This window comes from Notolepis coatsorum, assembly GCF_963971535.1.
Source record: "Notolepis coatsorum genome assembly, chromosome: 2".
Lineage (NCBI taxonomy): Eukaryota > Metazoa > Chordata > Actinopteri > Aulopiformes > Paralepididae > Notolepis > Notolepis coatsorum.
The window spans coordinates 77,692,116-77,717,838 of NC_140166.1; the positions used below are offsets into that span (position 1 = coordinate 77,692,116).

Consider the following 25,723-nt stretch of genomic DNA (forward strand, 5'->3'; position numbering starts at 1 on the left):
CTAACTTACTAACAATATACCTAATTCATTTTACATCGACAAGACGAGATCAAATGCAGACGCAGTTCTGTTCTGGCTCCACTGTCATCGTCACACACACTCCGCTGTCAGTGCAGCCAGCATGTGTGTGATTGGCTGCACTGATGCAGTGTGTCAGTGGCCTTGATTGCGAACAGCTGCGCACAGCGGTCATTATTGTTCCACAGAGGTCCGTTATCGAGTAATATAGGACCTCCGACGAGCGCTATTGACCAATCACAAGCAAGCATTTCGGCGAATGTGAAAACGCCATGTAATAATGGCTAGTAAGTAACTGCAAAAAAATTCAGAATATCCATAAGAGAGGCTGATAAATTGAAATACAATAGACTTTCCCCCCATTTAATAAGGTTTGGACACAACTCACTGGTTACAAACTTTTATGGCATGTGTAATAAATATCCTATTTACAATTTCAAGTAAATATCACAGTACAGGTGAAAAATGCATAATATTTGCTGTAACATACAAAAAAGAAATCCACTCAAATTTTCTCCTGGGTATACCTGTCGTAAATACCTTTTTTCCATTTCTGAATGTTGCCGCCCCATAATCATTGCATTGAAAACTAAGTTAATATAAAACGGTAACAGTTTGAACGGGACCATAACAAAGGGCTAACGCCCACTGATCCCCACATGACGTAGGGAGCGCTGACCTGCCATATTGTTTTTCTCTGCCTAGCCCGTGGGCTGTCGGCGCGTGCCAGTAGGGTTCCTGGCGCTGCGTCTACGACTGCTGCGGAGCGCGTTGGACCCTCCTCCCCTTTGCCGGCGGCCGCGATTCTGATTCTGTCTGCCCTCTCCTCTCACCACACTTGTTACCGACTGCTGACCTTGGGGATTCTGCAGAGCCTGGAACACACCCTGGCTCTTCGCCTCCTTGTCGCCACACGTGAACGTCAGTGCGACGCCTTCGTTGCTCTTCATGACGCGGGACGTGCCGTCGGACGAGCCGTCAAAGCAGCGGCCCAGGGCGATCTCCTTGGCCGTGCGCGGGTCCTGGTCCGTCACTGTATAGATTCCGTAGTTGTGACCCAGGGGGTCGAGGGGCGCGAGCATGGTGAACTCGTTGGTGTCGTTGTTGACCGCTAAGGGCAGGTGGTTGACCAGGTACTCTTGGAGCATGGAGTTGACATTGTCTCTCTTGCAGCTGCCCTGGGGGATGAACTTCACGAGGGTGCGGTCTACGCGGTCCTGATCGTACAGCATCCCGCTGCACTTGAACTCCAGGCACACGGCCGACAAGGTGTTCTGGTCCATGTCGCGGATGCTACGGGTGTCGCGCAGGCCGTACAGCTGGCCGACGGTCTTGGGGTGGGTGCCGCCCATGTTGTGGGACCGCACGTTGATCTCGTGAGGGCTGTTCATCCTGACTTTGACGTAGCAGGCCCGGTATTCCAGGGGCTTGGGCCACCAGCTCAGGTAGTCCTCTGTCCAGCTCATGGGGTCGTCTTCGTTGAACGGCACTGTGTTGTAGTCATAGCGGTCCCCCTCCACCCGGGAGAAGCGGAAGTGCGGCGCGCTGAACGGAGCCTCTTCGCAGTCTTTCAGATTCTCAAAGGAGTACACGGGCCCGTTGCCTTCCTCTGCCATGTTTGGGGTTGGCTTCGCTACGTTAATGCTGAACGCTGTCGTCTTTAGTCTGGGGTCTTCGTGGTCAGTTCTTCTGTAGTTCAGTTTCCCCAGATAGGGCTGAGGGACTCCAACGAGGTTGGGGTTGAGTTTGGGAGCAGACGAGACGGCTTCCAGCTCTTCTCCTCCTAGGTTGGCCATGACATAGGCGGAGTAAGCGTCGGCTTTCTGCTCGTCACAAAACGCCGGCAGACAGGCTCCGTTGGTACCAGTGACGACACTATCGAAACGGCCCCAGGCACGTGGGTTTGAGGAGTAGCCAGCGGTGGGCTCCATGTTGATGAGACTCACTACCACACCCTCCACCTGCTCACTGGTCATGAAGCGTTCGCTGCGGAAAGCCCTCACCTTCACGTAACACCTCCGGTTCTCCGGGACGTCCAGGTTGAACAGACGCCGCTCTCTGATCACCATGTTACCGATCAGGAAGGTTCTCTCCTCTCTTTTCCCTCTTTTCTTCTTCTCCATCCGCAGGCTGCCCTCCTCCTCCCACAGCCCGGTCTCGGGGTTCAGGGACCAAAGCTTCATGTTGTCGAGGTGCTCGGCCATCTTCACCTGGGAGGAATCCAGGAACACCTTTACCTCGCCCGCGTTAAGAGGCTCGCCGGCTTCCTCGTCGCTGAAGTCCACCGAGAACATCCCATAGGTCCTCAGTGGAAGGGTGTCGCCCTCGTCTCCCACAAAGTTCAGATCGCTTTGAGCCGCCGCCGCTGTGGACACGTCTCTTGGATCCAGGAACGTTACGCTCGCCTTGACGTTACCCACGAAGACCTCGCCGTTCTGTTTGTAGAAGGAGTTGGGAGGAATCTCGAGTTGAGCCATGGGCTCCTGACCCTCCACCTCTCCCAGCTCCAGGGTGTTGGTCTCCGTGGAGCTGATGGTCACCGGGGCCTTCTTCCTCAGAAGCTTGACCTCGTGGTAGACAGCGCCGCCTCTGGTGTTAAAGGGGAGCACCTTGGTGGTGTTGATGAACTTCTGCATGTTGTCCACGAAGGTCAGCACCAGCCTCACGGTGTCTGGAGGCACCTGGACGGAGAAGGTACCCCTGTAGCCCGTGCGGCTCACCCGGACTCCGTTCATAAAGATGTGACCGAACCTCATGGGCTCCCCGGTGTCTGCGGCGATGGCGACGCCGCGCACGGTGGCTTTGGTTTCCACACATCTCTGGCAGCCACACCCGGTCACCACCATGGTGGGGAGCTCGTAGCCTTGACAGGTCAGTTGCCTCTTCTCCATGTTGGCCACCCCGCAGCAATAAGCCACACTGTCCTTACACCTGATGCCGTTGTCGAGCTGTCCAGCGCAGAAGCCTGGAGGGCACCGGCCCACGTCGTAGTAGTGCGAGTCGGTGCTGTTCTGATAGCAGTCGTGAGGCAGACGGATCAGGTGGGATTCAGGCGTGGGGTTACATGAGGGCTCGCTTCTACCTGCGAGAAAGAGGCAGAAAACACACAATGTTATGGAGAGGTGCCCCAGGAAAAAAGATTAAAATAAATTACAACACTTTTTCTTAGTGGATTAAAGGTGCTATAGATAAATTTTTTATGTAGAGTAATCATTAAAAAAAAATCCACAGAGCTTTTAGAAAGGTGTGAAATAAAAGTATATCATTAAAGAAATATTGTTGTTGCATGTATGTATCCCCTCCCTACTTCCCATTTCCCCATGTGGAATGCACCTGATTGGATACATGACATGCTGGTGCTCTAGTGGAATGCACCTGATTGGATACATGACATGCTGGTGCTCTAGTGGAATGCACCTGATTGGATACATGACATGCTGGTGCTCTAGTGGAATGCACCTGATTGGATACATGACATGCTGGTGCTCTAGTGGAATGCACCTGATTGGATACATGCCATGCTGGTGCTCTAGTGGAAGGCACCTGATTGGATACATGACATGCTGGTGCTCTAGTGGAAGGCACCTGATTGGATACATGACATGCTGGTGCTCTAGTGGAAGGCACCTGATTGGATACATGACATGCTGGTGCTCTAGTGGAATGCACCTGATTGGATACATGACATGCTGGTGCTCTAGTGGAATGCACCTGATTGGCTACATGACATGCTGGTGCTCTAGTGGCTGAATGTTTTCTATAGCACTTTGAAAGCTGCCACAGGTAACTTTGGAAACATTTACAAGGATGAGTTTACTTATATTATTTTCAGAGGGATGTTTCCAAAATTGTGTTTAAAAAAAAATGTATTGATCTTTTTCCCCCTCCTTTTTCCTCCGATTTTTCTCCCATCCCAATGTTAGTCGTTATGCCAATTCCCAATCCCCTTCCTGGTCGCTGCGCACTTACCCCCCACAGTCGGTCTGGGAGAGTGGAGGCTATCACATGCTTCCTCCGACACATGTGTAGCCAATCAACCGCTTCTTTTCACCTGGCAGCGCGGACTCTCACTGAGAGGGTGTAACGTGTGGAAGGATCACACTACCCCCCTTAGATCCTATCCGCGCTGAGCAGGCGCCCCGACCGAACTGTAGGAGTCGCTGTTCACAACGACCCGGATCCACCCCGCCAGCTTCTCCCACCCTCTAATACTGCCAATTGTATTAGTGTGAACGGCCAGCCAAGCTGGTGACAACCCCGGAGCTGCGAATCCAGCGTCTCCGGGGTTGGTGACGAACGCAATCTCCGCTACGCCACCTGACCGCCTCCAAAATTGTGTTTCTATCATATATTATATATAAGAAATACTATGTATAAAAAATGTCTTAGTTGTTTTTGATGATATATAATAATTTATCAAACTACAGTAGTTGTAGAGGCAAAATATAATATTAATAATAACATTTTCCCATCCAGCCAAAACCACCCAATTATTTTACATATATCTCCCAATGTAGACTATTAATTTTGGATAGTTACAGTTCAATAGTGGTTTCCCCCTCCCCTCTTCCCACTTGACCTCTGTCAGTGTAGTGTGGTGCCGTGCTCTGTGAGCTTCTGTGTTTAGACTCAGAGCAGACCTAGGATGGTGAGGGTGGCTGGTTTGGTCTTGATGGATCCAGTCGGGCCGCTGGCTCTGCAGTGGTAATCTCCGGTCTGGTCAGCGTGCAGATCCTTCAGAACCAATGTGCTGTCAGAATGCTCTTCCAGGACACTACCGTTATGAAACCTGTTGGTTAGAGAGCAGAAGTATGCATGCGCCATACACAGTGTATCAGAATCAGAAGAATCAGAAAGGTCTTTATTGCCAAGTAGTTTTCACATACAAGGAATTTGCTTTGGTCGTTTTCGGTGCGACATTAGCGGGACAGACATTAACCTTCTGTATTGTCGCAGTGAAAGGGTTAACCCTTTGGTAGTGTGGTAATGAAAGGGTTAACCTGATGCACTAAACAAAACAAACGTTTCAAGCAACGTGAGCATTCTGCCGACTAATACCGGCCTAATACAATGCCAATAGAAACATTGCCAATGTGCCGGTTCTGATCGTATGACGTTCTCTATAATGGCTAATGTTTTTTAGGTGAACCTACCATTGGTACCGGCTCGGCTGTGGAGATCCGGACACTTTGCAGCAGAAGGCGGCGGTCTGTCCCTCCCGCCGGACCTTGCTCTCAGGGTTGTTTAGGACGCGAAGCTTCTCTGAAAGACCACAGCACACCAAGAAAAACACTTCAGACTCTATAGTCACCCAAACAACTGCCTCTTTGCACCGCTGCGGTCAGGCAAGCGCTATACCGGAGTCTCATGGCCAGTACAGAGAGACTCAGAAGGAGCTTCTATCCCCAGGCCATTAGGATGCTCAATGACTCTAGTATGTAACATCATCATCAACCCATCCTTCTACACCCATTGCACACACATCCACATGCACACACTCACTTTAAACAAACACTCACCTTAACACTCACTTGAGACACTTTAACACTACATTATATGTATCTATTTATTAAAGAGATTTGCACTACATTCATACCTCATTGCATTTGCACCTTGCCTTAAAAACGTGTTTTGTACCTCATTGTCTGCATTTTTACTTCATTGTACTTAGATTGTACTTAGGTTGTACTTTAGTTTGTATATTGTATAGTGTTATTCCTCTTTTACTTACTTTTTTACTGTATGAAGCACATTCTCAGGGGCTCATACAGAACCAAGCATTTCACTGTAATGTACATGTACCTTATACGTGACAAATAAAAGCAAACTTGAAACTTGAACTCAAGCCTCCTCACATGATAGCCCCTCGTGTCCTGTTCGAGAGGGGAACTTCACCTGATGTGCCTTCAGCTTAAAGGAACATGCCAACATTTTGGGAAATTAGCTTACCGTCTTCTCCAGAGAGAGACAAGAAGATAGATACCAGGCAGTCTCCTCTCTGTGTGTTCAGTAGAAAGCTATCTGGCTGCATGCCTAGCTTAGCACAATGAATGGAAGCGGAGATGGCCGGTTTGCCTAGGCAACACCTCTCCCGAAGGCTAACCGGCCATGTCCGCTTCCATTCATTGTGCTAAGCTAGGCTAACGTGCAGCCAGATAGCTCTCTACTGAACACACAGAGAGGAAACTGGTATCTATCTTCTTGTCTCTGTCTGGAGAAGACAGTAAGCTAATTTCCCAAAATGTTGGCGTGTTCCTTTAACTGAATGTCCAATAGGTCCAATAAGTAGTAAGTTAGTTAGTTAGTAGCCTTACTAACACCAACATAAAATGTACAATAGTCATTGTTATTTTCATTAAGATATATATATTTTTTTTTATCCACTTTTTATCCTTATTTTCAATTTTTCTCCCATCCCAATTTCGTGTATCCAATTCTCTCATAGTCTTGAACGTTGCTTGACTATGCCCCCCACTGGTCGGTTGTAGAGAGGATAGAAGCCTGTCACATCTTTTCGCCTGCCAGCGCGGACTCTCATTGGCGAGGTGTAACGCATGGGAGGCTCACACTACCCTCGCCACTTCCTGTCTCTGCTATGCAGGCGTCTCCCAACTGACCTGTAGGAGTCGCTGTCCACAACGGCCAATCCCCACCCATCGACTTCCACCCGCTGACTCTGCCAAATGAGCTGGTACGACGGCCGGCCCAAGCCGATTCGATACTGGAGTCTCTTGCATTGGTGACGAGCGCAATCTCCGCTACGCCACCCACCCACCCCTCATTAAGATATTTCTTTGTAGTTACTGAAGTCGGGGGTGCCAATTTACTCAGTATACATGATTCAAATGAGTTTTTGCTCTGTATTATGTCGTATACTATTGTAATATTATTACATAAAACACAATAATAACATGTTATAATAAAAGTGTTTTAAATCTAACCATTTGTGAGTAAATAGTGACTTGTCGACATATTTGAGGTGCCAATAATTGCAAATACTGGTAGTCCTAACAACTGTACAGAATATTCCACTAAACCCTTGTAAAGACTCAACCCTCACAGGCGGCTCCAGTACCTGCTCTCTCCATCTGAACGCTGAGGACGGAGGTGCGTCCGGAGCTGCGGGTCACGATGACATCACGAGGGGCGTGGCCCTGCAGGCTGACGGTCAGGGTGGTGTTGCCGTCGGGGCAGATGCCGGGGACGCGGAAGTGTCCGTTGTGGTCGGTCAGGGTGAGGAGTTTGCCGGAGTGGAGGATGGTGGCCCCCGACGGGGTGAGGAGGCCCCCCCCGGGTCTGCGGACCGAGCCCAGCAGGATGGCTGCCCCCGGCGCCATGAGGCCCCCGGCGCCGCGGACCGAGCCCAGCACGGTGTGCTCCTGACACATGCAGGCGTCGCACTCCACGTTCACCCTGCCCATCTCACAGTGCATGGAGCAACCTAGAGGCAACACAATCACTGGAGAATTATCCTACATCATTCCTACAGAGAAATTATTATTATCGTTATTATTATTGAGACATTTATTTGCAAGTATTGTTTATTGTCTGGTGCCGCCTAGTGGGCATTCACTGGAACATGCGTCTGAGACTGTGGACAGGTGAGCTGCTTCAGCATCGGTGCGACGCGCTATTTAAGCGACACTCATAGCCATAGGCCTGTAATGTGAAAAGCCCAGTGGGCGATCTAACTGGCTAACGGTACGTTGCATTGTATGCGCTGATTATGTTCGTGATTATAATTTTTTTTTATCCACCTTTTCTCCTTATTTTCTATTTTTTCTCCCATCCCAATTTCGTGTTTACAATTCTCCCCTCCCCTGTCTTGAACGTTGCTCGACTATGCCCCCCACTGGTCAGTTGTAGGGAGGATAGAAGCCTTGCATCACGTGTCCCCTCCGGTACACAAGGAGGCAGCCTGTCACATCTTTTCACCTGCCAGCGCGGACTCTCATTGGCGAGGTGTAACGCATGGGAGGCTCACACTACCCCCGCCATTTCCTGTCTCTGCTGTGCAGGCGTCCCCCAACCGACCTGTAGGAGTCGCTGTCCACAACGTCCAAATTACCACCCATCGACTTCCACCCGCTGGCTCTGCCAATTGAGCCAGTATGACGGCCGGCCCAAGCCGGAGGCAATGCTGACACCCGGATTCGAGACCGGAGTCTCTTGCATTGGTGACGAGCACAATCTCCGCTGCGCCACCCAGCCGCCTTGTGATTATCATTTATATATGCATAGCACATGTGGCTAATGAATGCCGTTTTTTCCCATTTGTATAGGTAAATAATCTAACTAACTGACTAATGACTGATGAGTACTGCTGTCTAAAGACTATAAGTAATCTGACTAATGCTACTAGCTACCTGCTGTCTAATTGACCACCTGGTGGCTGTTTTCTAATGACATTGGAGTGCTTGAGTGTTTTGATACGACATCCTAATAAATAACATTCAAGCAAAAGTCGGAATTGTTTCCTTTAGTCCGGATAATAACACAGTTGAGCCTGCACCCTTCCAAAGGGGAGATCTAGTTGACGCACATTGACAGTGACAGACTAGATATTTGGACAATCACCACAGCAATATGACACCTTGGTCAATCTCTCTATATTCCTGGAATGAGGAATATAAAGGTCACTTTAAGGAAAGAACCGATGTGGTTCTTGTATAGTATAGTTTAGATATAGTAAGTATAGCATAATGACAGAGTTAAAACTCTATATTGTATATAGTGTACAGTACATAGGACCCAGTGCCTTCTCAGGAATTTAGCATGTCTATTTTTATCATGCACATCTTATGTCTTCTTATTACCTGTTTTTTTATGTCTTTTATTATTAGCATTCTTTTTTTTTTATTATTATCTTTCCCCCCCTTTCTTTTTCCGTTTTTTCTCCCATCCCAATGTTAGTCGTTATGCCAAATCCCTCCGACACATGTGTAGCCAGCCCACCGCTTCTTTTCACCTGGCAGCGCGGACTCTCACTGGGAGAGTGTAACGTGTGGAAGGTCACACTACCTCTCCCAGATCCTTCCCTTGCTGTGCAGGCGCCCCGACCGAACTGTAGGAGTCGCTGTTTACAACGACCAGGACCCAACCACGCCGGCTTCCCACCCGCTAACACTGCCAATTGTGTTAGTATGGACGGTCGGCCAAGCCGGAGGCACCACAGCCGGATTCAATCCCACTGGCTCTGTGGTGGTAGACAGACGCTTAGTCCGCTGCGCTAGCCGGCCGCACCCTATTATTAGTATTATTGACCACCCGCATTTCACTGTATGCCCTGGTATGTATGTGACAAATAAACCTCTTGAATCTTGAATCTCTTATTGGGTTCACTATTCCTATCTGGAATACTGCTTTGATATGTTGGATGAGATCAGGACTATACTGTGTGAATAGAAGATGGTAAATGGTAAATCTAAATGGCTGCATTCTATATAGCGCTTTTATCCAAAGCGCTTTACAATTTGTTCCTCACATTTGACCCATTCACTCGCACATTCACACACCGAGGGCGAAGGCAACCATGCAAGGTGCCAACCTGCTCATCGGGAGCAATTAGGGGGTTAAGTGTCTTGCTCAAGGACACATCGACACGTAGCCCGGGTGGAGCGGGAATCTCCGGATTGCCAGACGACTGCTCTACCTCCCGAGCCATTGAGCCACTGGTTAGGTTCAATTCAGTCAATTGGGGTGTTAATTATCTTCAGAAATTCAAAACATTGACAACCTTTTGCCCTGACAAGCTTGGGCTATCCAACTTGTGTTAGTAATTAAACTGTGATTTCAGTCTTTGAGCACTGTAAAAGCGCTATATAAATAATGTTATTATTATTTGTATTATTATTATTTTGAACGGATTTAATTGAAACTGAATCAAGCCCAATCACAATAGAAAGATACTGTAAAGAAGAGACTAAAACCAAGGCCAGCCCACCTGTTCCTGGACACTCAGGTGCATTGCAGGCCTTCCCCTCCACTTTGGGGCCATCGCAGGGCAGAGCCTGGGACTGGCAGCTCCTGGAGCGCGCCTGGACCCCCACCTGACCACACTCGGCTGGGCACGGGCTCCAGTCAGACCAAGGGCCCCAGGCCCCCAGAGCTGCACCCATGTTGTCTAGATGGGAAATAAAAGGTTATAATGGTGCTGATGTCAGCCGTGGCTGTCTGTCTGAGACAGGCGTTTACAATAGGTTTAGTTTAGTTTAGTTTATTTATTTAGCACATTATTTAAAAACAGTGCTAGGAGGGAACGAAGCCCAAAGGGCTTGTACAAAGTTCATCTCCCGTCCCATCAATGTCCATAATCATAATATGAACGAAATACATGTAAACATGGTCAAGAAAAGAAACTCAAAACAAGATCAGAGACATAAGGCAAACACTATAACGAAACAATGGAAGATAGACATGATACAGATATCATGTTCAAAACACAGCAACGAGAGCCAATAACAAGGACAAAAAAGTACAAGAAGGAGAAAGTAGATAAAAAAAAGGAGAAGGCAAAGGAGAAGAGAATAACATGAAAAATATATAATGAAGAAAAAGAACAAAAGAACCAGCCATATAGGTAACACTGTTACACAGGACTAACTTAATAGGTTGATGATTTATGATGAAATTAAATGGCCTTTTAGTTGCTTTCTAAAGATAGATACAGAGGTTGTTGACCTCAATGATTAACTTAAGAGTGTTCCAGAGTTTAGGACCTCTAAAACTAATGTTGTATTGATGGCTAGATGTCTGACAGGTACATAGGTAAATGGTGCATTTATATAGCAGCTTTTATCCAAAGCACTTCACAAATTGTTCATCACATTTTACCCGTTCACTCACCGACGGCGACCATGCAAGGTGCCAACCTGCTCATCGGGAGCAGTTAGGGGTTAAGTGTCTTGCTCAAGGACACTTTGACACGCTGCCCGGGAAGAGCGGGAATCAAACCGGGAACCTCCGGATTGCCAGACGACTGCTCTACCTCCCGAGCCACTGTCGCTCCATTAGGCTAGGGGTGTAACGATATATGGCGACACGATACAACTGTGGCTATAGTATTGTTTTACTAAAAGATACAATAGTATCTTTTATTTTTAAAAGGGACCCATTCAAGTTCGATTTGACTACAGCGGTAATAACAACCAACCCTGTGGCCGGTTAGCAGAAGAGGAGGATAATAACCACAGAACAACAAGCAATTTTAAGAAAAAATATATGTTGTGGTAGTAGGTGTAGTAACGATATATTTCTTTGTCTTTAACTTACCGTTAATGTAACCGGAAGCCCCGTTTGAAGCATTGGTTAGCTAGTAGCTACAAGAAGCAGCTGAGCTCTCATGAGTAGTATACAGAAGACATCAACATTTCATGAAGAGATGGTTGTACTCAGAAATACAGCATTCACTATTTAGTTGTTCATCTGTCACAAAACGTTTTCAGCCATCCGGCCTTCATCGGTGTACAGTACAGAAGTACAGAAGTCAAATCAACAAACTGCCCTCCGGATGCTAACGTTAATGCGTGTTAGCAATGAAGGTTGCTGCTATTAGCTGTTAGCTGCTGTAAGCAAGCAACCAAACAACAAACTGCACATTCAGACAGGGCTTTTATTGTGGTGATCTCTTCCAACATCATGACATGAGGTTTCAACTTCATCATCGATCAGGTGAGTGGATGAAGTTTTCTTTTCTTTTACCCGACCCACTGACGTTATAGTATTGGGTCAGAGGTGTTCAGTGTAGGAGATCGTTTAAAAAAAATGTGCCCAGAGGTCTGTTTAGCTTGCTTGTGACTCAATAATATATCATGTGTCATGTGCCTCTGCCTCTCTGTACTGTGGAGATTGTGGGTGAATGTAGGCCTACAGTGTGTAGGTCTATTGTGTACATGTTGGCTTCTAGACTAATGTGTGTGGGTAGCTAACGTTAGGTGTTGGTGTGTTTTGTTTACACACAGTTGTTATCCTTTGCTAGTTTCTGGCCAAATTTTTTTACATTTTAATTAGGGCTGCACAATTAATCGAACATTTTTAATAGATTCATAGACATATGCGATCTCATTTCTAAATTATGATGATTAAAAAGAAAGAATTTACTTTTTTTTTTAAATGATTAATGAAAAAATAAGAATCGTGTGAGAGAATCGTGATCTCAATTCTTAGAGAGAAAAATCGTGATTCACATTTTAGCAAGAATCGTGCAGCCCTAATTTAAATATTGTGATTTGAACGGAATCCTGAGCCCGGTATTGCAATTTAACTGAATTGAATCTAAGTGTATCATTACACCCTTACAATAGGCTATGATAGAATAACAAGTCAGCATCTTTTTAGATCCTTTCCCTGATTCCCAATTCATATTGGTTATGATGTAACTGGCTGCATTTATATAGTGCTTTTATCCAAAGCGCTTTACAATTTTGTTCCTCACATTTTACCCATTCACACACCGATGGCAGAGGCAACCATGCAAGGTGCCAACCTGGTCATCGGGAGCAATTAGGGGTTAAGTGTCTTGCTCAAGGACACTTCGACACACTGCCCGGGAGGAGCGGGAATCGAACCGGGAACCTCCGGATTCCCAGACGACTGCTCTACCCCCTGAGCCACCGTCGCCCCTAAAATCCAAGAGAGGAGAGTCTCCAGGGTCATTCTGGATGAAATGTGCATCTCTAGTTGAGGTTATGGTGGAGCGTGAGGTCTCCATTAAGGTTAGGGTTAAGGTTAAGGTAAGAGTTAGGTTCATAAACAATCACCCTCGGGGTGAAATAGCGAGTCTTTAATCCGGAATGTCCCTGGCAATTCTCCCATAGAAAGACGAGCCTTTGAGAAAGACTTAAGAGTATGACACACAGAAACACTTTAGGTGGGGGCCCCGAATTTAGGAGTGGAGGGCTTATGAGACCAACCTTTTGGACAGAGGAAGCGAACCGCATAGTTGGAGCAGTTGCGGCCTGGGGCCTGCTCAGCGTTGACGCACCAGAACCCCAGGGCGGCGTCACCGTGGACCTGCTCCCCAGTTTCCCGGGCCGGAATCCAGTCGGAGGTTCTGGCTTCGAGGGCCATAGGGACGTCACAGACCCTGGTACGGTAATAGAAGCGTATGGCGTCCAGCTGCTCGTAATCTCCACGACCTCCGGGGTGATCCACGTTGAACCATGAGGTCCACTCATAGTTGTCTATAGTAGCCACAGAGGACAGGAATAACAACGTTGCTGTTGACAGGAGTGTTTGACTGTGTTTGCGACATCCATCACATATTTAAAATATGTACAGTGACATGATAAATGGTGTCCTGTTAAAACAGCGAGAGCTCCATTACCTTCAGAGTGGTAAACGTCAGGGCTGCTCTGGCTCGACACCCTGGAGCTGTCTCTTCTCCATGTTGCTGTAACGACAGACGCACCTCATCGATCACTCATCTCATATGATTATTTGACAGAGCACAACAGACCTGTATCTTAGATTATTTAAATGTGTTATTTAAAAAAACAGCACATCGTGCTCCTGCCTTTACCACCTTACTGGCCAGGCGACTCATTCTCTTTAAGTGGAAACATACTCAATCTCCATCTCACAATAGGTGGGTTAAGGAGTTGCTATTGCCTCAAGGAGTTGCTTTTGCCTCTTTTTCTTTTTTTTCCCTGTTCTGTCTATCTTTTTATTTCAGTTATCATTTCAATTATTATCGTTGTTCTGTCACGTCTGTATTTAAGTATCTATTTTATTTATGTGTATTTTGTACTGTTGAGTATGTATGTTTGTTGTTGCTCTCCTTTGATGGGATGGGGCGGGGGCAAGGGGAAAAAATGGGGGAAAGAAAAATGGAAGTTCTCTCTCAACTGCACTTTGATACTTTTGTACCTGCACAACTCTTCCAATAAAGAAAGTTATAATTTTGTTTTTAAATTGTTATTTATTTATTATTATTATTATTATTATTATTATTATTATTATTATTATTATTATTATTATTATTATTATTATTATTATTATTATTATTATTATTATTATTATTATTATTATTATTATTATTATTATTATTATTATTCTTGCTTATTTTTGGATTCTGAATGTTGCTACGTTCCAAACAATAACGATATTAATAAATAATATTTTCCCTGAAAGTCAAATAAACCCATTGTGATTTGTACTGTAACGATGATTGTGTGTAATTGTGCCTTCTTGCAGGCATGTGTGTGTGTGTCTGTCTGTGTGTGTGTGTGTGCAATGAAAACGCTGCTTTCTTCTTGTACTGTATCTGTAGGATCTGTGAGGTGTTAGGCTTGTTCAAGATGGATTTCGGTTTGCCTCGACTAGTAGACGAGAGTAGCCGAGTGAAGCCGGGGGAGGAGTTAAGAGGGCGGACACTGCCGATTTCACCTCTCGCCTAGTCTCGCATGCCAGATACGCTCTCACGTCACCACACACACATTACACACCTGTCCAGCTCATTATAATGCGATGGCAAAATTAGATCAGATTCAAATGTACAGCACACCATATACTGCTATAGTGGAATATACTATTCATATACCATAATGTATACCATCTTGTTGCGCGCTCCTGGCCGCACGCACACACCACACTGCTGAATAATTCTGTTTTGCATCAATATATATGTATACTGTGTATATTGAGGCAAAACAGAATTATATATACAGTATTGAGGCAAAACAGACGACGCATGTGTGTATGTATGTGTGTGTGTGTGTGTCTGACAGCTTGAAGTTTATCATGATGATATGATGATAACGCATAACATAATAAAGTTTTCAATCAATCAATCAATCAAACGTCTCATAACTCCCTGGCTGTCACGTGGCTGGTGACTGACAACTTTTCTGAGCCAATAGGCGCTTTGCGCGACCGTAGCAAGTCGCTTCCCAGCCGGGAGCAGCCGGCTGAGAGGTACTGTGGAGCCTCGCTCTGAAGGCTGTGCGCGGCTCGCTCCCGCGGGAGTTCCGCGCCTCGCCTCGTCAGATTTTCAGAGCAAGTCGGACAACATTCTAACCGTCATGCAACGCGCTTGGCGAGGCAGTAGTAAAACCTGCGCAGATCTGCGTCCGCCTATCCCATCTCGAACAAGCCTGTTGTGTTACACTGTGAGACACAGGAAGTTGTATGTTACACTGTGAGACACAGGAAGTTGTATGTTACACTGTGAGACACAGGAAGTTGTATATGTCACACTGTGAGACACAGGAAGTTGTATGTTACACTGTGAGACACAGGAAGTTGTATATGTTACACTGTGAGACACAGGAAGTTGTATATGTTACACTGTGAGACACAGGAAGTTGTATATGTTACACTGTGAGACACAGGAAGTTGTAGGTGTTACACTGTGAGACACAGGAAGTTGTAGATGTTACACTGTGAGACACAGGAAGTTGTAGATGTTACACTGAGACACAGGATGTTGTAGGTGTTACACTGTGAGACACAGGAAGGTGTAGGTGTTACACTGTGAGACACAGGAAGTTGTAGGTGTTACACTGTGAGACACAGGAAGTTGTATATGTTACACTGAGACACAGGAAGTTGTAGGTGTTACACTGTGAGACACAGGAAGTTGTAGGTGTTACACTGTGAGACACAGGAAGTTGTAGATGTTACACTGTGAGACACAGGAAATTGTATTCCAGCAATGTGTGACCTCATTTTTTTACTTCTAATTTACATGCTATACTATGTTATTTTATTTCATACTTATCTTGTCTTGCACAGTCTCTGGAGCGTAACAGTAAGAAGCATTTTGTATAAAAGTATTCTGTACTTCTGTATGACAACTATTAAAGAAACTTGAAACTTGAAACAATGACTTTCTCTTCCCCTGCCTCATGCACAGGGAGGCTACGATGACATCGTCAGTGGATTCTTTCTACTGGCCAGGGGAAATATTGTGGGCCAACACAGTGAATTAGGAGCGATGTGAGGTTGCAGGTCAGGTTTCATTCTGTTACCGCCCCTATAGTTAATAATAATAATAATAACTTTATTTGTATAGCACTTTTCATACAGAAATTGCAGTTCAAAGTGCTTCACAGCAGTAAAAAATACAGGCATAAGCGAGCATAAAAAGATAGAGAGGTAGCAAGGTAAGTATCACAGTTTTTCACATTAGGATCCCAATAGGCCTCTCTGTTTACGGTTTCATTCAGTAATACAAATAATAAAATGGAATAGACAGAGTAAAAAAGTGCGGTTTGATTCAGTTTAAAAATAGGCAAAAAATAATAAAATAGAACGGACAGTAAAAAGTGTGATAAAATAGTTCAATAAAAATATAACAACAGAGCAGTGCATCGCTCTTAATACTTTGAGTTTCTTTACAAAGTTCTAACATACAACAGAGCATCCCTCTTAACACGTTGAGTTTTTTTACAAAGTTCTAGTTACTTATTCTGAGTTTCCAGCCGACTACTACAGGGCACCTTGATTTCTAAAAGTTCATTTTTCATTTGTAAGTAATTGTCCGTCAACGTTAATGCCGACAGTGTTCCAATGTGAACAGTGGTTCCAGTGATATTTTGGGTTGTTTCCCAGAACGAAGAGGTTCTCACACCACACCCTCTCTGGTGATCCCACAGTGGGTCAGCGTGCTGGAAGTGAGGTCTGCCTTTTGAAACCTTCATTTTACCTGCCAATTTTACTTGTTTTCTCTGGGAAATACAACAAGGAGACCTCTGTTGACCCATTGGATTGAACTAGTTGACAATGAACACAGTGATAACATGTCTTGTCTTTATTATTAAAAAAGTTATTAATTTCCCCCCCTTCCAAATCCAGTATTATTGTATACTGTGCGTTCTATGACAACCTTTTGGTCAGTGTGAGTGTGTGTGTGTGTGTGTGTGTATATATGTGTGTGTGCGTGTATATGTGTGTGTGTATATGTGTGCGTGTGTGTGTATATGTGTGCGTGTGTATGTATATGTGTGTATATGTGTGTGTGTGTGTGTGTGCGCGCGTGTGCGCATATGTGTGTGTGTGTGTGTGTGTTGGGGAGAGAGAGAGACTGTGGCGTTCGCTTGTTTGTCAGTGAAAACGAGTGAAAAACGTGAATGGAAATAGAGACCTACATACCTTGACCTGTGACAGCCGTGATGACTCCCAGGAGCAGGAGTGGAGCCCACGCTGACATCCTAGCACTCTGCCGCTGCGGCCTCAGAACCCTGACCTTTGACCTCCGCTAATGGCCGTGTTACACCCAGGAAGTCAACGTAGGTTCAACAGCAGAGCTTCAGTAGCGGGAAGGTGAAGACAAACAACAAAAGAAATTAACAAACATAGTCTGCTGGTAGTGACATGCTGTACTCACAGAGTATACAGTGTACTCACAGAGTATACATTAAACATATAGTCTGCTGGTAGTATAATCACATGCTGTACTCACAGAGTATATAGTGTACTCACAGAGTATACATTAAACATATAGTCTGCTGGTAGTATAATCACATGCTGTACTCACAGAGTATATAGTGTACTCACAGAGTATACATTAAACATATAGTCTGCTGGTAGTATAATCACATGCTGTACTCACAGAGTATATAGTGTACTCACAGAGTATACATTAAACATATAGTCTGCTGGTAGTATAATCACATGCTGTACTCACAGAGTATACAGTGTACTCACAGAGTATACATTAAACATATAGTCTGCTGGTAGTATAATGACATGCTGTACTCACAGAGTATATAGTGTACTCACAGAGTATACATTAAACATATAGTCTGCTGGTAGTGACATGCTGTACTCACAGAGTATACATTAAACATATAGTCTGCTGGTAGTATAATCACATGCTGTACTCACAGAGTATACAGTGTACTCACAGAGTATACATTAAACATATAGTCTGCTGGTTGTATAATGACATGCTGTACTCAGAGTATACATTAAACATATAGTCTGCTGGTAGTATAATGACATGCTGTACTCACAGAGTATACATTAAACATATAGTCTGCTGGTAGTATAATCACATGCTGTACTCAGAGTATACATTAAACATATAGTCTGCTGGTAGTATAATCACATGCTGTATTCACAGAGTACACAGATTATACATTACTCTTTTATTTTGCCACAATATACCTTAAAATTATTTTGGTAATTAAATTGTTTTTACAACATTGTAAAAATAATGAATTCACTCAGCATTGCACTGCAACCATTCAAGACGTATTGATATCCAGGTCTTTATAGTCGATGTATGGCTAAACATTCAGAGTCTAAATGATTAAAACAAAAGGTTTTCCTAAACAAGGTTTTCCTAATCAGATAATATTTTCCGTCCTGGCTCACCCTGAGGTCTCCGTAGAACAGAGAGCAGGGTTTGCACTGCAGGGTTGTCATTGAAGTGCTTAAAGTGCTTGATTTTTTACCAAAAAGAAAGTCAAGACCTGGAATTCCTTGAAAACAGCCAATTTTTTTAACAAGGTGCTTAAAAAGTCATTGGAATTCAAATCAACCATTCGCATTGAAAGTGTTGTTCATCCATGATTAAATTGTTCTGAATCAAGAAATATAATTTTTTAATCTAAAGTGTAACTAATTGTCGGAAATTGGTTTTAAGCCATACATATTGGATATTGGAACAGCATTTAAAAGTGAATTGTATACTTTTAAATGCGCTTTTAAAATGAAAAATAGTGCTTGGGAAAGTACTTGAAAGTCCTTGACTTGTATTTTGCAATGTCTGTGGGAGGAGCAGAGACCCCTTACAGAATGAAAGAACATTATGGCAGCTGTGCACAGAACCCCACTCACATTACACATCTGTGTTAGCCATCACCCCCGGTCACGGGAACACTAAAACATTTCTGCATCTACTGCTACACTGGCCAAACACACTGTCTCTCTCTCTCTCTCTCTCTCTCTCTCTCTCTCTCTCTCTCTCTCTCTCTCTCTCTCTCTCTCTCTCTCTCTCTCTCTCTCTCTCTCTGATATTTAACGAATATCCAGAATGAATGCCAATCACTTTATCATCCAATGTCCTATCATCTCTTCCAGCTACACGTCATTCATAGATAAACAGACACATTTATCATCAGAACAAATAAATGATATGCACGTGAATGGAATTACATGATTATTGATACATTTAAAATAGATCAAAGCTTGCTGAATGCTGACGAGAGAGAGATATAACATTTTGTGGGACTTCAGTAATTATATTACAAAACAAACATAATGGTATTTAATCAAATGACTCACACACATGGTTAACGAGAAGAAAATGCATTGGAACTGTGAGATTATACTCACAGTGAGTATTTCTATACTGTGAGCATATATAAATAATACATGAAACAACTTGAAGTAAAGGTCAATCATGACTGCACCAGTATGCTAATCTGGCTATTCTAATTGGAATACATTACCTTATGTATCCTCATAATCTATACACTTTGGTCAATTTTTTTTCAAAAAGTAGCTGAAAGTAATTTGTGTATCTAATGTTACAGAGTTGTGGAGTAAAAACCAAAAGGATTACATTATTGGTCACAATCCAAAGCAAGCAGGTAATCAATACAGGCTCACATTTAAAAAGTAACCCTCCTGACTACTGGTATTGATCAAAGTGTGTCAATACAGTAAATCAACTTGCGACTTCTCTTACCTTTGTGTCGTGTGTGACGTGGAGTCTTCTTCTGAGGTCCTGAGGGCCGCTTCTCATACATGAACTGATGGAGATCCTCCTGTTCCCCTCTCTCTCTCTCTCTCTGGCTCCTTGTACACCCCTTTTCAAATAGCCCTCCTTCTGTCCTGTAGCCTACTGGAGTGGAGAACATTCTCCCACAGACTCCTTTATACAGCTCTGCTTCCAGAAGCCCTCCCTCCTCTCTTGGCCGTGAGCCACAGGAAGCCAGAAGAGGTTTTGAGGATATGGTCGTCCTCAGCCGTCCCTCCTCAGCCCTCGCTCCTCTCTTGGCCGTGAGCCACAGGAAGCCAGAAGAGGTTTGAGGATATGGCCATCCTCAGCTGTCCCTCTATACTTATGATTAGACTGTAATCACGATAATGTGTCTACTTCTTCAGTGGCAGACCTTGGACACCCGGTGTTCGCCGCTGGACAGTGTTGTTTGTGTTTGTTGACTGAGGACGGTTACCAGGTTTAATTAGAAGCTTCTCCTGTTAATTTAACGCCACCTCATTGTGTATAAAATCAGTGTGGCTTCTGCTTCGTTTGAAGTCAGGGTTCTGTTGCTTTTTATTTGGCGATGGTGGAGGAGCATATTCTCATTTCCTGTCAATAGTTAGGATTGAAGGACCGTAGATTGAAGTTTGTTTGACGTCATTTTCTCCTCTCCTCTCCTCCTCTCCTCTCCTCTCCTCTCCTCTCCTCTCCTCTCCTCTCCTCTCCTCTCCTCTCCTCTCCTCTCCTCTCCTCTCCTCTCCTCTCCTCTGCCCTCAACCCTGTTGGACACGACGTCATGAGCATCAATCAAGTTGATTGATTGATTGATTGAACATTTTATTAACAGATTGCTAAATGGGTACAATACAGTACAGCTCAATATATACAATTGTTAAGGAGATGTAGACCAGAGAAAGACTTTCGTCTTGTTTACATCAGGGTCCCCCATTTTCAATTCATAACAAATAAGTTAATGTTGCTATGGCGAATAGTAGCCTTGATTCTGGCTGGATATTAAAGAGGAGGACACCACCATCAGCCACCCAGCAAACTATTAGGAAGGAGCATACTGTACAAGCAGTGTTGGGACTAACGCATTACAAAGTAACGCGTTACAGTTACGCCATTAGTTTTGGCAGTAACTAGTACTCTGACGCATTACTTTTAAAATTCAGTAACTCAATTACCGTTACTAAATGGTTCGTGACTGCGTTATCTTTATGTAGATTGGTAGCGAGCTGCAGTGCAGTCCTGACTCCTGTGTCACATGTTGTGGGCGTGTTTGTGTTTACTCTAGTCTAGACTGTCATGGCGGTGCCCACTAAGTTGAGATTTTACACATGGATATTCTCACTATCTCTTTTGTCGAGCACAAAGAAAATAACGTTTTAGTTAAATGTAAATTGTGTCTTCTTGGCTCAAAGATCCTATCTACTGCCCAAAACAGCAATTCAAATCTGTCGAAGCACCTGGAGAAACAACATGCTTCAACGAAGCTAGTAGCTGAGTCTAGCGTTAATAGACCTTTGGACTCATCCGACTCCAAGCAACAGCGGCTGGATTTTAACCGAGGGACTGCTAGCCAGGGAAAACTTGATCAAGCAATTGCACGGTATGTTTGTGTCAGGTTTGTGTTTGTATAGACCTTGCTTAGCAGAGTTCAGTAATGTGAATGCAAATTAATGGAAACTGTCAACTTTCCCCAGGCCATCAGAACACTGATCTCTCCACACACAAGCACACATGAACACACACACACACGCACACACACACACACACACACACACACACACACACACACACACACACACACACACACACACACACACACACCGCGCGCACACACACACACACACACACGCGCGCACACACACACACACACACACACACACACACACACACACACACACACACACACACACACACACACACACACACACACACACACACACACACACACACCTACACTTACACACACACACCCACTTACACACACACACACACACGCACGCACACACGCAGACTACAGGTCACTTTAGGAAAAAGCAACGGTCACTTTAAAAAACATAAATGTATGTTTTTGTATAGTATAGTTAGTATAGTATAGTTACATATAGCATAACTGCATAGCATATTTTATAGTAGTGTATATAGGACTCATTACCTTTCATTCGTAAGCTTAGCATTGTATAGTATTTTATCTTAGTACCTATTATCATGTCTATCTATTATCTATTAGCACGTACGGGAGGCTGTAATTCGAAACTGGCCCCCATAAATGTACAAACCCCCCCTCCCACCCCCTCCTAATGTACAGTTTCCTCCCCCTCGTATGTATATATTATCTGTTAGGATCTCTGTTTACTGTAACATTACTGTATATTTGCATATCCTGTATGTCACAAATGTAATAGTACTGTATACCTGTATGTCATGTATTGTCATAAATGTCAGGATATACATCTGTATGGCCCCCGTAAATGTCCAAACACACACGCATGCATTGTCTTTGTAGAATCGCCGATGCGATTCGTCTCTGCGCTTAACCCATCCCGTCCCCCCCTCCAAGGGCAGCCGGGAGCAGACAGGCGACGGCGACGGCCGCGCCCGGGGACCAATCCAAGTGCTCCTGCCCATCTTCGTCAAGGACGCCACAGCGTTAGCGATCTGTTGTTGTGCATGTTTTTCCATTGGGTTTTATCTTATCGGGGGGAAACCCTTGCGAGCACGGGGAGAACATGCAAACAAGACGAAAGTCTTTCTCTGGTCTGCATCCCCTTAACAATTGTGTGTATTGAGCCGTACTGTATTGTACCCATTCTGCAATCTGTTAATAAAGTTTTCAATCAATCAATCAATATTCTATTTTATTCTATTATTATTTGTATTTTTTGCACAATCAAGGCGGGCATGGCCACCTTCATTTCACTACATGTCTTGTGTATGTATGTGACGAATAAATCTCTTGAATCTTGAATCTCGATCAACAGATTTTGACTGTAAGAATCTGTAAGGGCATTACAGTAATGGGAGAAATTGAAATAATGTTGTTTTTGTTTTTTAAGTAACTAAAAAGTTACTTTTCACAGCAACGCATTGCTTTTTGGTGTAAGTAATCAGTAAAGTAACTGAGTTACTTTTGAAATGAAGTGGTAACTAGTTACTATTTTTCAGTAACTAGCACAACACTGTGTACAAGCTCAATGGACCCCTTTGATCCTCCGTCCAATTGCTTCCCCAGTTGTGATGGGAGGATCAAGAAGAGATAAGTCAACAACAACAACAACAACAACACTAATGATGGCAATTTACACCGTATGTGCTGCTGTGTGTCTACATTCTGTTATGCAATGTCAATAAACAGGCACATTTGTCTGAGCTTCCCTTCATCAACAGTTTAGATTAGAGGCCGTCTGGGAAGGCTCTTTTAATCAGCACCACATGAGGACAGTTAGAGCACGACTCACACACTGGTCTAACAAACCTTCACAGATATTTCATCCTTCCTCACATTTTGATCCGTTTATAAACAGTGCCATCGTGATTCAGGCTACTTTGATAACGTGTAACGTCTGTAATAATATGGTCAGATACGTTCGCTGCACCGAAAAGATAGACGTCTCGAGTCCAAACGGATGAGGTCATACTGTGCTCTTTACTAGACGGTCCTTTTATGTGGTTCTAAATGTAGGAGTCCAAGAAGTTCTGACCCTTAACCAGGAGTCTGAGAGGTACAGTATATACAACAGCAGGGCTTCCGTTAGCCGGTAATTACCATTTTCTTTACCGGGAAGATCTGTTGAAGTCCGACATATTTGAATCTCTCCGGTCATAATGTCCTGTGAAAATAATTCCCTCTCATTTTGCTTTGGTTACCAAGTAACGTACGCCCACTAAATTCTTGTTTTGCCACTGAAACAGAAATCTAACTTAGCTCAAACAAACAGAAGTCTCTCTAAAATCCTGTGAGGTGTGTTTACCTTGCGATGCAGCTGGATTCGCCAGATATGTGTGTGTGTGTGTGTGTGTGTGTGTGTGTGTGTGTGTGTGTGTGTGTGTGTGTGTGTGTGTGTGTGGTGTCTGAGCCAGGAAAACAAACAAGGATTCTATGGACTAAAATAATGTCACCACGAAACGTTAGTTGTTTTGGACTACAGCTATTTGTTATGTAAAAGAAAAAAAATAATGGTTTGTGTTTGTGCATTTCCAAATTGTGCCAACAACATGTCACACAGAGTGTTCATACTTCATAGACTATTTCGAACAACGTTATATTAAAAGAACACGCCAACATTTTGGGAAATTATCTTATCGTCTTCTCCAGAGAGAGACAAGAAAATAGATACCAGTTTCCTCTCTGTGCGTTCAGTAGAAATCTATCTGGCTGCACGTTAGCCTAGCTTAGCACAATGAATGGAAGCGGACAGTGCCGGTTAGCCTAGGCATTGTCCAACTAACACCTCTCCCAAAGACATTCACCCGCTGGTGTGAATGTGTGAGTGAATGGGTGAATGTGAGGAACAAAATTGTAAAGCGCTTTGAATAAAAGCTCTATATAAATGCACCATTTACCATTTTCCCGCTTGGGGACCAGGTTGCCGGGTTGCCAGGTAGGGTATCTCCTGGGCCTCTAGCTTAGCACAACCAGAGTGTTTTACAGTAACACTGGTCTGATTTGGATCAAATGAAAGGGAATAATTCATCTTGTCACTGTTTTCCTACGATGTGTTTAGAAATAGAAATTGAAATTGATGTCTTTCTCTGGTCTGCATCCCCTTAACAATTGTGTGTATTGAGCTGTACTGTATTGTACCCATTCTGCAATCTGTTAATAAAGTTTTCAACCAATCAATCAATCAATCAAACAGATGGGCCCTAGGGGGTGTGTTTAAGACCTTAACAAGCCGTATCACCCACACCGTACATTTTACTGACATGTAATTTGCTGCACATTACTGACTGGTTCCCAAACCTGCCTCAAATAACATCAATGCACATACAGTACATGTAGAGTTTCTGCCATAGGCTTTTAAAATGTTGACCCATCTACACAAACTTGGTGCATATCCTGAGGTCTGAGATACACCTATACAACAATACATGTACTATATACTCTGTACGAGCATGGGGTGACATACTGGTATGTATTTCTGATTGGTCCAAAGGGTGACAGTGTGTGTGTGTTTGAGTGTGTGTGAGAAAGTGAGAGAGAGAGAGAGAGAGAGAGAGAGAGAGAGAGAGAGAGAGAGAGAGAGAGAGAGAGAGAGAGAGAGAGAGAGAGAGAGAGAGAGAGAGAGAGAGAGAGAGAGAGAGAGAGAGAGAGAGAGAGAGAGAGAGAGGCTGTGGAAAACATTCTAAAAATAACCAGTTGGTCAGCCATGAGAGATCCTGGACAGTTGTGGTGTTTTCCACATGTCAGTCTCATTAACACCTCATGGTGTTAATTAAAGTAGAACACACAGCAGGGTGCCAGCAGATAGGCTCCAGTCCTCTCGCCTTCTGGCACGGGGGCACAGCGGGGCCGGGATCACACAGCGGGGCCGGGATCAGGATCACACAGTGGGGCCGGGATCACACAGGATCACACAGCGGGATCAGGATCACACAGGATCACACAGGATCACACAGCGTCTGGATTACGAGGCAGACATTATGAATTCCCTGTCCTAGAGGTTGACGTTGTGTCTCCTATTCTTTCATTCACACTCTACAGAATGATTTAAAGGGGAACTATTTTGCTGTTTCTTTCACTATTTGGGCAATTTTACACTATTCCTGGAGTCTATGGAACACATCTGTAAGGTTTAAAAAAAAAATGCATTGTTTTGTATTTTTAATCAAGCACTTTGGTGCACCACTTTCTCCCCTTACAAAATCCAAGCTGTTTTGGCTGGGCTCCACCCATACTCGCAATGCGCTTTGAGTGACAGTCACCCACCTGCACTGGCAGATACCTTTGGGGAGAGAGAGAGAGAGATAGAGAGGGAGAGACAGATAGAGAGAGGGAGGAGAGATAGAGAGGGAGAGAGAGAGAGACAGACAGAGACGAGA

At 44.3% G+C, this 25,723-nt stretch overlaps 1 protein-coding gene across 1 annotated transcript; it reads right to left on the reverse strand.

Annotated features, from left to right (window-relative positions):
* Positions 1-367: 367 nt before the first annotated feature.
* Positions 368-19,800, reverse strand: cilp (cartilage intermediate layer protein, nucleotide pyrophosphohydrolase). The gene is made up of 9 exons (XM_084308756.1): positions 19,655-19,800; positions 17,110-17,264; positions 13,343-13,408; positions 12,930-13,199; positions 9,962-10,141; positions 7,094-7,459; positions 5,172-5,280; positions 4,659-4,807; positions 368-3,100 (listed from the first exon to the last, which is right to left on the reverse strand). Exons 2-9 carry the CDS (start codon positions 17,165-17,167, stop codon positions 720-722), a joined length of 3,579 nt encoding a protein of 1,192 aa, XP_084164882.1. The 5' UTR covers positions 17,168-17,264; positions 19,655-19,800; the 3' UTR covers positions 368-719.
* Positions 19,801-25,723: the final 5,923 nt, after the last annotated feature.

Bases quoted from the DNA above. Each gene is read 5' to 3' on its own strand.
- cilp (XM_084308756.1), bottom strand. From the start codon at position 17,167: ATGTCAGCGTGGGCTCCACTCCTGCTCCTGGGAGTCATCACGGCTGTC. The intron at 5,281-7,093 runs GTACTGGAGCCG...GTGGTCTTTCAG, and splicing joins CGTTCAGATGGAGAGAGCAG to AGAAGCTTCGCGTCCTAAAC. The intron at 4,808-5,171 runs GTAGGTTCACCT...TCTAACCAACAG, and splicing joins CAGCCGAGCCGGTACCAATG to GTTTCATAACGGTAGTGTCC.